This window comes from Pleurodeles waltl, chromosome 4_2 (genome assembly GCF_031143425.1).
Source record: "Pleurodeles waltl isolate 20211129_DDA chromosome 4_2, aPleWal1.hap1.20221129, whole genome shotgun sequence".
NCBI classification, from domain to species: Eukaryota; Metazoa; Chordata; class Amphibia; order Caudata; family Salamandridae; genus Pleurodeles; species Pleurodeles waltl.
The window spans coordinates 185,745,129-185,762,907 of NC_090443.1; the positions used below are offsets into that span (position 1 = coordinate 185,745,129).

General features: G+C 42.0%; 1 protein-coding gene across 1 annotated transcript in view; it reads left to right on the plus strand.

The window, feature by feature from the left end:
• Positions 1 to 1,804: 1,804 nt before the first annotated feature.
• The window catches only part of LOC138293833 (lactoperoxidase-like), an 814,295-nt gene continuing 798,320 nt past the window's right edge, over positions 1,805 to 17,779 (plus strand). Inside the window, exon 1 of the mRNA XM_069233150.1 lies at positions 1,805 to 1,862. Coding sequence (XP_069089251.1) covers positions 1,805 to 1,862 — 58 coding nt within the window. The remainder of the gene's footprint in view (positions 1,863 to 17,779) is intronic.

Below are 17,779 nucleotides of genomic sequence, written 5' to 3' on the forward strand. Positions count from 1 at the left end.
GTGGGGGCACCTTGGCTAGTGCCAGGGTGCCCTCACACTAAGTAACTTTGCACCTAACCTTTACCAGGTAAAGGTTAGACATATAGGTGACATATAAGTTACTTAAGTGCAGTGTAAAATGGCTGTAAAATAACGTGTGCGTTATTTCACTCAGGCTGCAGTAGCAGGCCTGTGTAAGAATTGTCAGAGCTCCCTATGGGTGGCAAAAGAAATGCTGCAGCCCATAGGGATCTCCTGGAACCCCAATACCCTGGGTACCTCAGTACCATATACTAGGGAATTATAAGGGTGTTCCAGTAAGCCAATGTAAATTGGTAAAATTGGTCACTAGCCTGTTAGTGACAATTTGGAAAGAAATGAGAGAGCATAACCACTGAGGTTCTGATTAGCAGAGCCTCAGTGAGACAGTTAGTCACTACACAGGTAACACATTCAGGCACACTTATGAGCACTTGGGCCCTGGATGACAGGGTCCCAGTGACACATACAACTAAAACAACATATATACAGTGAAAAATGGGGGTAACATGCCAGGCAAGATGGTACTTTCCTACAATTCCTTCAATGCCTTCATCAAAAATTCCAGCAACACACCCTTCAATAAGATGGTCATTATTACCATCAACTGGTAAAGGCATACGACCAACTTAAAAAAATCTGCTATCCTATTGTTCACACCAGGAATATATTGGATCTCATAACTGAAGTCTAATAACTTAACAGACATGCGTGCTAAAGGTGGAGAAGCTCTGTAAATCTGTTGTGGTTAACACATTCGTTAATGGTTTGTGATCTGTTTTCACCAACACCTTAAACCCCCATATATAATGCCTAAAATGACAAAGTCCCCAAACACATGCCAAAGTCTCTCTTTTGATGACAGAATACCTCTCTTCCACCAAGGAAAGAGCGCGAGGCGCAAAAGCCTCAAACCATTTTTTACCCTTTTCATCAAATTGCGAAAGTACAGCTCCCAACCCTTTTTTGCTGGCATCTGTGGTTATACAAATGCGATCTTTGGGATCAAAGTTCTTCAATTATGGTGCATTACACATAACCTTCAAGTTAGTGAATTCTCTTTGGCACTCTTCCTACCACACAAATGTAACCCTATCCTCAAGTACATTTCTGATTGCGTGTGTTTTTCTCTCAAAATTACACCAGAACTTTGAGTAAAATTCCACTAGACTGAGGAATGCTCTAACCTCATCTTTATTGGAAGGAGCTGGTGATTTACAAATGACATCCATTAATTTCTGCTCAGGTTTAATGCCTTTATTACTAATACTGTGACCTAAATAAATCACCTCTTGCTCAGCAAAATTGCATTTATTAAATTCCACCATTAAGCAATTCTGGTCTAAAATTTTCAACACTTGCCTGCATTTTAAATCATGTTCTAACTTGGACTCACCCATGATTAAATTGTCACCCTGAAAAAACATTACTTTATCTATATTCTTAAGCAATTCACTCATCAAGCGTTTGAACATTGCAGCGACCAACGCCAAACCAAAATCTCCTTAAAAATAGGAAACAACCTACAGGTGTAATTAAAGTTGTATACTTTCAACATTCAGGGTGTAACTGCAACTGGTGATAAGCTGATTTTAAGTCTAGTGTGGAAACCCAATTGGCCCCCTTTGTGTTTTCTAAAATTTCATTAATTCTAGGTAACAGGAATTGATCAATCAATATGTTTTTGTTAACCTCTCTGAGATCAAAAGACAACCTCACTTTGCCATTGGACCTCCTCACCACAACCAAAGGTGAAAACAACTCAGAAGATTCAACCTGTTCAATAATGCCCTCCGTCATCAACCTTTCTAATTCTGCTACAACTTCATCTTTAATGGACAACGGTATGTGATTTGCTTTGTGTATGCATGGAGTCGCAGAATCTTTCAATTCTATTTTGTGATTGAATCCTCTCAACAGTCCAACATTTTCTGAAAACACCTTCAAAAATTCATCACGCATTGTTTCTCCAGTATCTTCCTCCATAAACAACACTGGCTCAGCACTATTTGGGTTCAATATAATTCCTAATTGTCCCTGTTCATGCCTAACTTGGAACTGATTAACCTTTTCCCGAGAAATAAAATGTACACATTGCTTTTCTTCCCTTAAATGTAAATTCTGTCGTTCGGGCACCAATTAGGTTGATGCTCTCGCCCGTATATGTTCTTGCTTTCACATTTCTGTTTTTTCCAAAACACATTTGTCGTCAAATAATCCCATAAAAATTACTTTATTAATGATGGTAAACAGTGAACCAGAATCTGCCATTAAAATAACCGGTACACTGTCTACTAATATTTCACACATAGGATTTTTCCTAACACAACGGTCAACACTTCATACATCATACTCAAGGCAAAACACACCACTGGAGTCAGACTAATTCTCATGATGGTCTGAATCTGTATAACTCTCCTATTGAATGTACTTCACATTTTCTTTGTTTTTCTTTTTACAGACCCTAGAAAAATGACCCATTATTCCACAAATGGAACATTTCTGGTTTTCGGTCGGGCATTTTTTTATAGTAAGCTAAATTTTCAGTGCTGCTGCATCTAAAACATTTCTTGCTGCTGATGTCCTCTTTCCTTTTAAAGCCAATCTTACTGTTCATAGGTGTAGCATCCTGACGATTACCCTTACTGATCCTGGTGGTCTTAACTATACTGACATATTTGTTTTCATTTTGAGATTCCTCTATAACAGCTTTTGCACATCTGCATGTTAATTCTACTTTCTTTACTAAAGACATGACTTCCTTCAGAGGAGCTTCACCATTAACCCATAGTTTATCCCGTACATTTGGATTGCTGGTGTGCATTATAATTTGGTCACAAATTAGTTCCTCTTGTAGGTTTCCAAATCTTCAACTTATGACTAATTGTTTCAGTGTAAAGACATAATCATCTATACTTTCCATTTTTCCCTGTTTACGTTAGAATTTTTTTTATCTATCAACTGCAACACAAACTACAGGGGAAAAATGAGCATCAAGATCTTCTAAAGCATGTGTAAACACATCACCTACTTCATCTTGTCTTACTTTTTTTTAAAATTTGGTTATAGGTTTTTACACCTCCAAGACTCAAAGAATGTAAAAGCACTTTTTTTTCTGGTGAAAAATCCTCATCTTCGAATGTGTCTGCTAACGCGTCCGTCTATGTCAATTTATACACATCAGGACTCGTTTAGGTCGATGAATCTTTGGACCCAGTGGTGAGTCTCCGTAAGACGAGATTACCAATTATTAAATCAATAACATTATTAAAGTTAGCATCAAAATATATTTCACAATAACCATTAATGAACCTTCGGCGCATTCATTAGTTCTCAGACTCAAATAACCACACCTTGAAGGAGGATTTTGTGAATTTATTCCCTATTGAATACAATCTAATGGTAAACGTATTAGTCTCAAAACCAAGAAGCATAAGAACATAATCACAAGGTAGCAACTACGATAAGCTTTCAATAATGCGATGATCAGAAACATAAGATAGATGCGTCAGCGTGAATAGAACATAGTGCATAATAAACCATAGAATATCAGTTCAGCATAGCTACATGTCTGTCACGTCAGTTCCGTCAGTCAAATGAGCACCTTATCTAACCTCAAATTAGCATTAGCATGTTGGGCTTCATGCAAAACAATTTAGAATATCAATTTTGAAAACATCTAACTAAGATACCTAATTAAACATACAGCAGTTGGTACCTAGAAAGAAAGGCAAATAGATTCCGTTAGCAATATAATTACCCTCCTCGAGATAGGTCAGCATACAGGATCAGTCTTCGTCTTCAGGACATCAGTTAGTTCACCGTCAATCTATCTAAATTAGAGGCAAGGGACACTCTCCTCATAAGGAGGAAAGTGTAATAGGGCAGTCTATGGGCTAGGATGATTTTATCTACGTCTCAAATCACCAAATAGAGTGACAGAGTTTCTGGATGCAATCGATATCATTCCCTACCTAATGTGTCTCGTCTCTCGTGTCATGAGTTTTTATCCCCTTTTCGTAATACATTCCCCCAAAATTCTATTGGTTAATAACTACACCCCACTATTGGTAACCAATCAAATTATACATTAAGTAATGCATTTGTCATTTCTTGATATTAGCTCGTCTTCTAATTGGTCTTCATAATCGACATTTCGTAGGTGGCATGTCCGGGGTTACTTCACCATCTTGGCACACGTCTCAGGTCAAAAGTTCTCTTCCCCTCATCTCATTGTCCTTGGAAGTGTCCATGTTTGTTTCAAATCACATAATTTTGAGCTAGAAGCTACTAGCATACGAATGTGAACATTCCTTTATGTTACTAACAAGTACAGAAAGAACAATAGCTGGGTCATGGTCGTTTGCAAGTCTGCATACTGGAGAAGCAGAAAAATACGCTTTAAAATGAGAGTTACACAGCTAGTTCGCGACTCATGCTAACTTAAGACATACGAGTTCTAATGAATACAGTTTTGATCGTAATAATACATGTAATTGAAAGATTATTATTAATTCAGCATTAGTGTTCATAAATGAGTAAATCTTCACGTTTATTAATATATTTCAATTATTAATTATTAATATTGCACTGTCAAATGTAAGCATTTCACGTCTATAATATATGATATTTAAACTACGCTCTCTCAGTCCCTCCTCTGATGACGCTCGTCATCATACAATTCTTAATCTTCAATTTTTCACCTTGCGCATTATACGCATTTCAACATCTTGCCCTTTATGTGAACTTTCCCATATTTCATTGAACATTTTCTCTCTTTCACTTTCTTCATTCAGTCTGGCTCTTTTTGACAGGTTTCTTTTAATTTTGTCATTAATTTTGCATGCTTCCCATAATCCTAATAGACAATTAAAACAATTAGTAGACCTAACATAATTTTTGCAAGAACTCCATTCCAAATGTTAGTAAACCAGCTCCCTACCCGGGCAATTCCTTTTCCAAATTTTTCCCAAACTCCAGGTTCTTTTAGATCCTTCAAATCTATACTATCTCTAGTAAGGTTAGTAAGCATACTTCTAATTTTCTTACTATTATCAGGTATAAATGAACAGCAGTGACGTTCATTAAGCATTTTGCACACACCTCCATTCTTTGCTAAAAGAATGTCTAAAGCAAGCCGATTTTGAAGAGTCATGGCTCTTTCTGCAGCAAGTTCAGTATCCATCAATAGTATTGCTCCTGTAAAATTTGTCAGCATGTTATCCACAATAGTAGACAACTTTAGAATTTTCTTAGAATTTAAGATAACCCCAACTGATGGGATTATTGCTCCAAATATGTCACCAATGACAGCAGCCACTGATTCTCGTTTCTGTCTAGAATGTTGTATTTCAGAAGATTTAGGTATTTGTTTTAAGTCATCAATCTGGTATATCTTTGGGAAAACTATTCCCAAATAACATGTCCCATACCATCCCTTTGGGAGACGGTAATATGCATTTAACCCACAGATGTAATAGATTCCAGGAATCGCTGGGTCTTGTCCATTTAACATGAAGGTCCATTTACTCTGAAACAAAAACACATGTCTACATTCACTCGTACCCACAAACAAATTGTCTTGATCGGATTTTGGTCTGTATATACATAGCCTACCTACGTGTAATGCATCTATAGCTAATTTGCCTTGGGTTTTAATTGCTGTGTAAGCATAATCATTTGCATAAGTACGTTTTTCTAAGCCTTTCTCTAACTTCTCCTTTAATGCTTTGCGTCTATCATCTGTGTGGTCTAAAAAGCTATTCTCTACTGAAGACAATAAGCAAGTCAGATTATTGCGATGTGCGTAAGCAGTTCCAAATGTAAGTGTCGGCTCAAAAAATCCTCTAACTAGTTTAATATCATGTTCTTTAGCTAGCTTATTCAAAAATTCAATTACAGGCACAAAAGAAAACACAACATCCAGATTTGAATAAAAGTATTGGACATGCTCTTGATTATAAAATCTTGTTAGTAGCAAGCTGCAGCTAATCCCATAAGTAAGAGGGAGGCTATGATAAGTAACTCCCTCCTGCACAGATTAAGGAATTTTAGTACACACATAACAATCTTTCGTATCCATAGTTTCCACATACTCATTTAATAAGCGATAGAAGACATTAGTAGAAAGTTCCCCTTTTGTATTAGTTCCCTCATGCAGATGTTTAGTATCTTGTTCAAATTTCTCCCACGGTGATAATTTATTAGTAATAGTAGTAGTCTCTGGTTTTGAAGTTGCGTTAATAGTTTCTTTCTCTCTCCATGGCATTCCTACAATCACTCCTACAATCATTATTGCACATACAACACCTACCATAAATCCTAACCACCCACACACCTTACTTCCTTTGTTACTATAAGCCATGTCTGTATAGAATCAGAATAGCAGATCGACAATCAACTTAAGATGGCAAACTCTTTCTGCGTATTTACAGCGTCTTCTCTCACTCCAGGACCCTTTTTCGTCAGTTCAGATTAGCAGCTTGTTGTAATTCTGTTTCTTGATGTCAAATCCAGGTTTAATTGTCTCTTTCCGGTAGATTTATAAAGTCTCTTTCCTTAAAAAAAAAATTTCAAGGTTTTCTTTTGTTGTTTACCTTCAGGTACCGTAGTATTGGCCTGGCACTTCTCGATCAAAACAAAATGCTAAGAATTCTTGTTGCCATTCAGAAGTTGTAGCATATGCCCATTCAGGACCTGTGTACCTTCAGTTTGCTATTCTCTTTCTTTTTAATCTTCGTTCACCTTGCTGTTCCCCTTCACTCAGATCATCTCTCTGTGAGGCATCGCTTTCTTCTATAATTGTCTTGTTTGTTAATTCTCTTATTCTAAAAGGTGACTTTTCTGGCCATTTATCACCTCTATGTGTCTTGTTTCGGTGTTTTCCTTCAGGACGCTGGACAGCACCCTCCTCTTGTGATATGGTGTTTTCTCCTGATAAGCTTGGAACTTGTTCAGAAGATTCTGATTCGTTCTGATTTAAATTTACTACTTCTCCATCTCTCTCTCCTTCCCGTTCGATACTGTATTCAGGCTCTGAATTGTATTCGTCTGCTTCTGGGAGAACCTCTCCTTGCCTTTGTTCTCCTGCTGCCTCCACTGAGATTGGCACTCCGTCATCTCTCTCGAACTCACTGATAGTTTGAGGGACACGGCTGTTCTCAGTGGGCTCTCCTGTAGTTTCAGATCTTTCTTGACTGATCTCTGACCCTGAGACTTCTCCTCTTGAAGTTGCTGTACCGGAATTTTCAAGTTCCTCTTCAACAGGACACGTTACCTTTTTTGTATGGCTGACATGTATCCAGTTGGGAACCCCGGCACACTTCACAGCAGTAGTGGTCGTCAATATCACTTGATATGGCCCTTTCCAACGCGGCTCAAGACACGATTTTCTTACGTGCTTTTTGACAACCACCCAATCTCCAGCTTGCAGAGATTGTCCTGGTTCGCCGATTGGTGGTAACGTGTTAGCTTCCACCTGGTGAGAGAAAGAGCGAATCACGTCAGTCAAACTTTTGCAGTAATCCAACACCATATCATCTGTAATATTCACTAGGGCATTTGCAGGTACCGCTGGTAACCTCATTGCTCTACCCATGAGGATTTCATGGGGGGACAGTCCCGTTTTCTTATCTGGTGTGTTTCTCATGGACATCAGTACTAGCGGTAATGCATCTGGCCACTTCATGTTTGTTGCTGCACACATTTTCGCTATTCTTGATTTTAAGGTACCATTCATCTGTTCAACTAGTCCTGATGCTTCAGGGCGATAGCTACAGTGTAACTTCTGCTCGATGTTGAGTGCTGCGCACAGTAGCTTGATCACCTCATTGTCGAAGTGTCTTCCCCTATCTGATTCTATAGAAACCGGGAACCCGAATCGTGGTATTAATTCCCTGAGTAATAGTTTTGCAACTGTGAGACTGTCATTTCTACGTGTAGGGTATGCCTCAATCCAATGACTGAAAACACATACAATTACCAACACGTACTTCAATCCTCCACAAACAGGCATTTCAATGAAATCCATTTGTATTCTATTAAATGGACCTCCAGCTCTTCCAATGTGGCTCAAATTTACCACTGTTCCCTTTCCAGCATTCATCTGTTGACAGATGATGCACCTGTGACAAGTAATTTCTGCGGCATGTCTGAATTTTGGATTAAACCAATCAACTTTAAAAGATCTGATCATGGCATCTCTTCCTAAATGTGCTTGCCCATGATATAATCGGGCAAATTGTGACAGAAGACTATTAGGTAAGACCAACTTTCCATTATCTGAGACCCATATATCATCTGCTCTTTGTACACATTGCATTTTCTGCCAGGAACGTTTTTCTTCTTTGTTATCACGGTTTTGTAGTGTCTTTAATTCATCTAAAGTATCAACCACTTGTAATGCTAGATTCAAAGTTGTGTCATTTTCAGGCTGAGGTAGCAATTCCCACTGCTCTTTGAATGGTATACAATTCAATGCACAAAATCTTGCAACCTGATCTGCATAACCATTCCCCATTGACACAAAGGTGGTCATTCTGACCTCGGCGGTAAAAGGCGCCTACCGCCGGTCAGAAATCCTCCATAATTCCGCCGCGGTCGCGGTAACCCGCCACGGTCATTCTGACCCGCAGCAGCCAAACCTCCGAAAATCCGACAGCCACAACAGACCGCCAGACCAGCGGTCGGCGGAAAAGTGGAGGTGACCAAACCTCCACCGTCACGCCAACAGAAATACGCCCATGCCATTACGACCCACGAATCTACGCGGCGGTCTTTCAAACGCGGTTTTCCATTGGCGGTACACACCGCCGCGGTCAGAATACACACAAACGAACAAAACTCAGCCACATTGGACGATTTGAATTCCACACACCTGATACACATACACACACCACCCCCACACACACAATACAATATAAAACACACACCCACATCACCCACAAACCCCTACGACCAAAAATTCAGAAAGAAGCACTGAGAGACACATCAGCGATCACAGAATACCATCACACAGAGGCACACTACACCATCACCCACACAATATCCACACACAAAACAACACACACCACCACACTCAACACACTTAACTACACATACTCCACCCCACACATCATACACACCACTCCATGGCACCCCAAAGACACCCCCGCTTCTCAGACGAAGAACTCAGGGTCATGGTGGAGGAAATCGTTCGGGTAGAGCCCCAGCTCTTCGGCACACAGGTCCAATACACCAGCATTGCCCGGAGGACGGAGCTATGGCAGAGGATTGTCGACAGGGTCAACGCTGTGGGACAGCACCCCAGAAATCGGGAAGACATCAGGAAGCGATGGAACGACCTACGGGGGAAGGTGCGTTCCATGGTATCCAGGCACAACATCGCCGTGCAGAAGACTGGGGGAGGACCCCCACCTCAACCCCCACAATTTACAACATGGGAGGAGGAAGTCTTGAACATCCTGCATCCTGACGGCCTCGCAGGAGTCGCCGGAGGAATGGATTCTGGTAAGTTGAAGCTTCAATACTGCTTCCCCCCCACCTGCATGCCAAATCATACCCCAACCCTCACCCCCATCCTCGAACCCCACCCTCACCCCCACCCCCATCCTCACTCCCACCCTCACCCCCACCACCATCCTCACCCCCACCACCATCCTCACCCCCACCCCCAGCACACCTATTCCCTGCCAATGTCTCACCATCACAACCCACACATCCCAAAACCTAGGCCTGCATGCGTCCACTAAGCATGGACACCCATCACCAAAGCATGCCCAATGCATATACACATCCCCCCCACAAGCCACCCTCATCAAAGCACCCACACACAAATGCACACACGAATGCCAGCACTTGGGGACACGGGAACTACAAGCCAGTCCAGCCTCCTACATTGGTTGTGCAGTGGTGGGATAAGTGCTTTGAGACTACTTACCACTCTTGTCATTGTACTTTTCATAAGAGAAAAATATACAAAACAAGGTCAGTGTATATACACATAGCCAAAAAGTTTTGCATTTCCTCTTTTCACTCTTTTCTAAGTGCTGATATATGCACAGAGAAATGCCCACTTTCTAAAAGTGGCATTTTTAAAATAGTAGTGAAAAATCCCCCAGCGCCAGTAAGCAAGATTTCTCCCTACCATTCCAAACATATTAAACATGCCCACACTACTCCTCACATATCAGAAGTTACCACTTAGACATATATGGGAATTCCCAATGCAAACCTATGAGAAGAGAAGCACTCACAGTAGTAAAAACAAAATAGGCTGTTTGTCACTACTAGGACATATAACACATAAAAATATACACCCTACCTTTTTACACACACAACACCCTTAGGGGTGAATTAGTTATAATAAAAAGGTAATTCATGATTACGCAAGTAGTTTGACTTGCCAAGTCGGTGTGGCAGTAAACTGCACGTGCAGGCCCTGCAGTGGCAGGCCTGATACAAGTTGATGTGTGGTGCAATCAACGCTGCAGGCCCACTAATAGCACTTAATTCACAGGCACTGGGTATCTGTTATACCACTTTACAAGGGCCTTACAGGTAACTTAAATACGCAAAATAGATGTAAGCCAATTATCCCAAGTTTTAGAGGAGAGAGCACATGCACTTTAGCACTGATTAGCAGTGGCAAAGCTCCCAGACTCCTAAAGCCAACATAAGAGGGTCAGAAAAATAGAAGGAGAAAGGCAAAAAGTTTGGGGAGCCCTGCAGAAAGGGCCATTTCCAACACCTCATACTTCTGTAATGGAAAGGTCTGGAATCTTTTGAAAACCAAACTTCCATCCACCTAGCATCTTTCCAAGTCTCCCAATAAAAATGGTACCTCACTTTTGTGGAAAGGCCTAGTGCCCGTGAAAGGAAATTGCTCAAAGCACAATATCGACACACCACATTTTATTACTGAAAACTGATCTTTTTTACCAATGTGGTTAGTGGTAGATTTTGAATCCTAGCTCACCCTGCATCTAGGAAAACTAGTAAACCTGTACAGTTTTTTAAAACGAGACACCTAGGGCTATCCAGGATGGGGTGACTTGAGCTGATCTCACCAGATTTTTAAACTCAGAATCCTATGCAAACCTCAAACTTTGACTAAAAGACACATTTTCCTCATAATTATATGATGGAAAGTTCTGCAATCTGCAATGAGACACAAATGTCCTTCTACCCAGCACTCTCCCGAATATTTTGATAAAAATGCTACCTCACTTGTGTGGGCAGGCCTAGTGCCCGCAACTGGAAATGGATCAAAACACAACATGGACACATCACATTTTTCCTCTGAAAATGAACCCTTTTTTCCCAATGTGGGTAACTAGATTTTGCACCTTTGCTCAGCCAGCACTAAGCAAGCCTGAACATTTTTGTAAACTAAACAAGCAGGAGAGTCCAGGGGTGTGTGAATTCCAAGACTAACTATGTAATTTTACCCAGAAGCCTTTGCAAACGCCAAGCTTTGGTAAAAAGCACACGTTTTCCTCACAGTTCTATGAAAGAAAGTTCTGGAATCTTCAGGGAGCCACATATTTCCTACTGCCCTAAGTTTCCACCCATTGTTTAATAATAAACGTACTCTACTTGTGTGGGTGAGCCAAGAGGCCATGACACAAAAGGCCCTAAAGCACTATGTGGAGAGGTAAGGAATAGAGATAGCTGTTGTATTTGGGACCATGCTGTTGCACCACCCATGCAAACCTTTGAACCACAGGCATTTTCGAAAACTAGACAACCACTGGAGTCCAGTGTAATACTGCTTAGAGGGATCCCACAAGATTTTCTTACCCACAATGCTCTTCAAATCTCAGATTTTGCCTGAAACAACGTCTTTTCCATACATTTTGGGATTGAAACTTTCAGAAACAACAAAATTCCAACCACCCACCTTTACTCCACTTGTGCCGATAAAAATCGTCCCTTCTTGTGTGGCTAGGCCTAGTGCCAGGACAGAGACAAATCAAACAGGGTTAATGGGAGTCTACTGGTGAGAGCTCCTCTTGACCCTGCTTGACCCTTTGCAGGTTTGCCAAGGTGCTTTCTGAGCTAGGACCTAAAATCCACATCTACGCAAATTGCACAGAAAAAAAAGAGGAATTCTTATTAAGGACCATATTTATATTTTGTCTGACAAAAAAGATTCTGTCGCCCCGGCTGAGAACTTTACATCTGACATGCTGAGTCTACTCCACCCGCCAAATTTAGAAATGACTAACAAGTTGTTGGTCAGTTTAAAGACATTGACAGAAGCCGTCGTCACAGTGGTTCGTGTCAATGCCTTTTTACATTTAACCTACTACTCCATCTACATGATGGAGCCGTCATCCTTTTTTTTATAATTTTCAAAAAGAAACCCTGACTAAAAAATGGCGCTAAGAAATGTTCTGGATTTCAATGGCCCAAGGAAATCTAAGAGATGGGCCTCAATGGACTTTGCAGGATTAGCATCATGATTTTTGATGTATCCTGCAAAGCTCCAAACTAGCATCAAAAATGTTGATGCTATTTGTAGGAGGCTGGCCTGGCTTGTAGTGGGTACCAGAGGTACTTACACCTTGTGCCAGGTCCAGTTATCCCTTATTAGTGTAGAAGAGGTGTTTCTAGCAGCTTAGGCTGATAGAAGGTAGCTATGGCAAAGCAGAGTAGGCTGAACTAAGAGACATGTAAAGCTCCTACTAGACTACTGGTGTCATATGCACAATATCATAAGAAAACACAATACACAGATATACTAAAATTAAAGGTACTTTATTTTTATGACAATATGCCAAAAGTATCTCAGTGAGTACCCTCAGTATGAGGATAAGTTATATACACAAGATATATGTACACAAACCAAAATTATGCAGGTAATAGCAAGAAAAGTAATGCAAGCAGTGTAAAATTACAGTAGATTGCAATAGGAGCATATAGGTATAGGGGCAACACAAACCATATACTCCAAAAGTGGAATGCGAACCACGAATGGACCCCAAACCTATGTGAGCTTGTAGAGGGTCGCTGGGACTGTAAGAAAACAGTGAGGGTTAGAAAAATAGCCCACCCCAAGACCCTGAAAGGTAGGTGTAAAGTGCACCTACTACCCCCAGAGAGCACAGAAGTCTTGATAGGGGGATTCTGCAGGAAGAACAAACACCAGCAATGCAACAACAGTGGATTTCCAGACCTGAGTACCTGTAAGACAAGGGGACCAAGTCTAATAGTCGCGACAGTGTCGAGAGTGGGCAGGAGCCCAGGAAATGCCAGCTGAGGGTGCAAGGAAGCTGCCACCTGTTGGAAGAAGCTTGGAGTTCTGCAAGAAAGAAGAGGACTAGGAACTTCTCCTTTGGAGGATGGATGTCGCACGTCGCGATGAAGCTTGCAGAGGTGTTCCCACGCAGAACGACCGCAAACAAGCCTTGGTAGCTGCAAGGGTCGCTGTAGAGGTTTTTGGGGGCTGCTGTGGCCCATGAGGGACCAGGATGTCGCCACTTGGAGGAGGGGACAGAGGGGGCGCCCAGCAAGTCAGGGAGCCCTCACAGAAGCAGGCAGCACCCGCAGAAGTATCTGAACAGGCACTTGGAAGAAGAGTGAACCAGAGTCCACGCGAAGTCACAAAAGGGAGTCCCACGATGCCGTGGGACAACTCAGAAGGTTGTGCACTGCAGGTTAGAGTGTCGGGGACCCAGGCTTGACTGTTGTAGGAGGCTGGACTGGCTTGTAGTGAGTACAAAGGGGTACTTGCACCTTGCACCAGGCCCAGTTATCCCTTATTAGTGTATAGGTGTAGGAGGCTGGACTGGCTGGTAGTGAGTACCAAGGGGTACTTGCACCTTGTACCAGGCTCAGTTATCCCTTATTAGTGTATAGGGTGTCTAGCAGCTTAGGCTGATAGATAATGGTAGCTTAGCAGAGCAGCTTAGGCTGAACTAGGAGACGTGTGAAGCTACTACAGTACCACTTAGTGTCATATGCACAATATCATAAAAAAACACAATACACAGTTATACTAAAAATAAAGGTACTTTATTTTTATGACAATATGCCAAAGTATCTTAGAGTGTACCCTCAGTGAGAGGATAGGAAATATACACAAGATATATATACACAATACCAAAAATATGCAGTATAGTCTTAGAAAACAGTGCAAACAATGTATAGTTACAATAGGATGCAATGGGGACACATAGGGATAGGGGCAACACAAACCATATACTCCAAAAGTGGAATGCGAACCACGAATGGACCCCAAACCTATGTGACCTTGTTGAGGGTCGCTGGGACTATTAGAAAATAGTGAGAGTTAGAAAAATAACCCTCCCCAAGACCCTGAAAAGTGAGTGCAAAGTGCACTAAAGTTCCACTAAGGACAAAGAAGTCGTGTTAGAGGAATAATGCAGGAAAGACACAAACCAACAATGCAACAACGATGGATTTCCAGTCGAGGGTACCTGTGGAACAAGGGGACCAAGTCCAAAAGTCACAAGCAAGTCGGAGATGGGCAGATGCCCAGGAAATGCCAGCTGCGGGTGCAAAGAAGCTTCTACTGTATAGAAGAAGCTGAGGTTTCTGCAGGAACGAAAAGGGCTAGAGACTTCCCCTTTGGTGGACGGATCCCTCTCGCCTTGTAGAGTCGTGCAGAAGTGTTTTCCCGCCGAAAGACCGCCAACAAGCCTTGCTAGCTGCAAATCGTGCGGTTAGCGTTTTTGGATGCTGCTGTGGCCCAGGAGGGACCAGGAGGTCGCAAATTGGACCAAGAGGTAGAGGGGACGTCGAGCAAGACAAGGAGTCCTCTTAGCAGCAGGTAGCACCCGGAGAAGTGCCAGAAACAGGCACTACGAGGATGTGTGAAACGGTGCTCACCCGAAGTTACACAAAGGAGTCCCACGTCGCCGGAGACCAACTTAGAAAGTCGTGCAATGCAGGTTAGAGTGCCGTGGGCGCAGGCTTGGCTGTGCACAAAGGATTTCCGCCGGAAGTGCACAGGGGCCGGAGTAGCTGCAAAAGTCGCGGTTCCCAGCAATGCAGTCTAGCGAGGTGAGGCAAGGACTTACCTCCACCAAACTTGGACTGAAGAGTCACTGGACTGTGGGGGTCACTTGGACAGAGTTGCTGGATTCGAGGGACCTCGCTCGTCGTGCTGAGAGGAGACCCAAGGGACCTGTAATGCAGCTTTTTGGTGCCTGTGGTTGCAGGGGGACGACTCCGTCGACCCACAGGAGATTTCTTCGGAGCTTCTAGTGCAGAGAGGAGGCAGACTACCCCCACAGCATGCACCACCAGGAAAACAGTCGAGAAGGCGGCAGGATCAGCGTTACAGAGTTGCAGTAGTCGTCTTAGCTACTATGTTGCAGTTTTGCAGGCTTCCAGCGCGGTCAGCAGTCGATTCCTTGGCAGAAGGTGAAGAGAGAGATGCAGAGGAACTCGGATGAGCTCTTGCATTCGTTATCTAAAGTTTCCCCAGAGACAGAGACCCTAAATAGCCAGAAAAGAGGGTTTGGCTACCTAGGAGAGAGGATAGGCTAGCAACACCTGAAGGAGCCTATCAGAAGGAGTCTCTGACGTCACCTGGTGGCACTGGCCACTCAGAGCAGTCCAGTGTGCCAGCAGCCACCTCTGTTTCCAAGATGGCAGAGGTCTGGAGCACACTGGAGGAGCTCTGGACACCTCCCAGGGGAGGTGCAGGTCAGGGGAGTGGTCACTCCCCTTTCCTTTGTCCAGTTTCGCGCCAGAGCAGGGCTAAGGGGTCCCCTGAACCGGTGTAGACTGGCTTATGGAGAATTGGGCACATCTGTGCCCAAGAAAGCATTTCCAGAGGCTGGGGGAGGCTACTCCTCCCCTGCCTTCACACCATTTTCCAAAGGGAGAGGGTGTAACACCCTCTCTCAGAGGAAGTCCTTTGTTCTGCCATCCTGGGCCAGGCCTGGCTGGACCCCAGGAGGGCAGATGCCTGTCTGAGGGGTTGGCAGCAGCAGCAGCTGCAGTGAAACCCAGGAAAGGCAGTTTGGCAGTACCAGGGTCTGTGCTACAGACCACTGGGATCATGGGATTGTGCCAACTATGCCAGGATGGTATAGAGGGGGCAATTCCATAATCATAGACTCAAATATAAGCATTATCTGCCTTAGGGGAGCACGTATATCGCTCAAAAAGGCTTTTTTAAGCTTAGAAAGTGATAAAGCATATAAACTACCACAAAGTATAGGAATGGTGGAACATTTGATAACAGGACATTTTCTACTGTTCTGAAGCATTTCCTAGCTCATTAACCACCAATTTTGAGCTTATATATCACTTGTTCGCTTGTATGCTAAAAGTATGCCAAATGTTGTTTAAAACACTGCCCGCGGCACTTAAACGCCGTTTTCATTGACTTTCATCTAGATTCAAATATAAGCATAATCTGCCTTAGGGGAGCACGTATATCGCTCAAAAAGGCTTTTTTAAGCTTAGAAAGTGATAAAGCATATAAACTACCACAAAGTATAGGAATGGTGGAACATTTGATAACATGACATTTTCTACTGTTCTGAAGCATTTCCTAGCTCATTAACCACCAATTTTGAGCTTATATATCACTTGTTCGCTTGTATGCTAAAAGTATGCCAAATGTTGTTTAAAACACTCCCCGCGGCATTTAAACAGTGTTTTCATTGACTTTCATCTAGATTCAAATATAAGCATTATCTGCCTTAGGGGGGCATGTATATCGCTCATAAAGGCTTTTTTAAGCTTAGAAAGTGATAAAGCATATAAACTACCACAAAGTATAGGAATGGTGGAACATTTGATGAAAGCACATTTTCTACTGTTCTGAAGCATTTCCTAGCTCATTAACCAGTAATTTTGAGCTTAAATATCACTTGCTCGCTTGTATGTTAAAGTGTGCCAAATGTTGTTTAAAACAATCCCCGCGGCTTTTAAACACTTTTTTCATTGACTTCAATTCATTTCAAATATGAGCATTATCTGCCTTAGGAGCACGTATATCGCTCAAAAAGGCTTTTTTAAGCTTAGAAAGTGATAAAGCATATAAACTACCACAAAGTATAGGAATGGTGGAACATTTGATAACAGGACATTTTCTACTGTTCTGAAGTATTTTCTAGCGCATTAACCATTAATTTTGAGTTTAAATATCACTTGCTCGCTTGTATGCTAAAGTATGCCAAATGTTGTTTAAAACACTCCCGCGGCTTTTAAGCTCTGTTTTCAGTGACTTCAATCCAGATTCAAATATGAGCATTATCAGTATAGGGGTTCACGAATCGCTCTAAAAGGCTCATTTAAGCTTAGAAAGTGATAAAGCATATAAATTACCACAAAGTATAGGAATGGTGGAACATTTGATAACAGCACATTTTCTGATGTTCTGAAGCGTTTGCTAGCTCATTAACCATTAATTCTGAGCACAAATATCACTTGCTCGATTCTATGCTAAAGTATACCAAATGTTGTTTAATACACTCCTCGCTGCATTTAAACGCTCTGTTTATTGACTTTCATCTAGATTCAAATATAAGAATTATCTGCCTTAGGGGAGCACGTATATCGCTCAAAAAGGCTTTTTTAAGCTTAGAAAGTGATAAAGCATATAAACTACCACAAAGTAAAGGAATGGTGGAACATTTGATAACAGGACATTTTCTATTGTTCTGAAGCATTTCCTAGCTCATTAACTACCAATTTTGAGCTATATATCACTTGTTCGCTTGTATGCTAAAAGTATGCCAAATGTTGTTTAAAACACTCCCCGCGGCATTTAGACAGT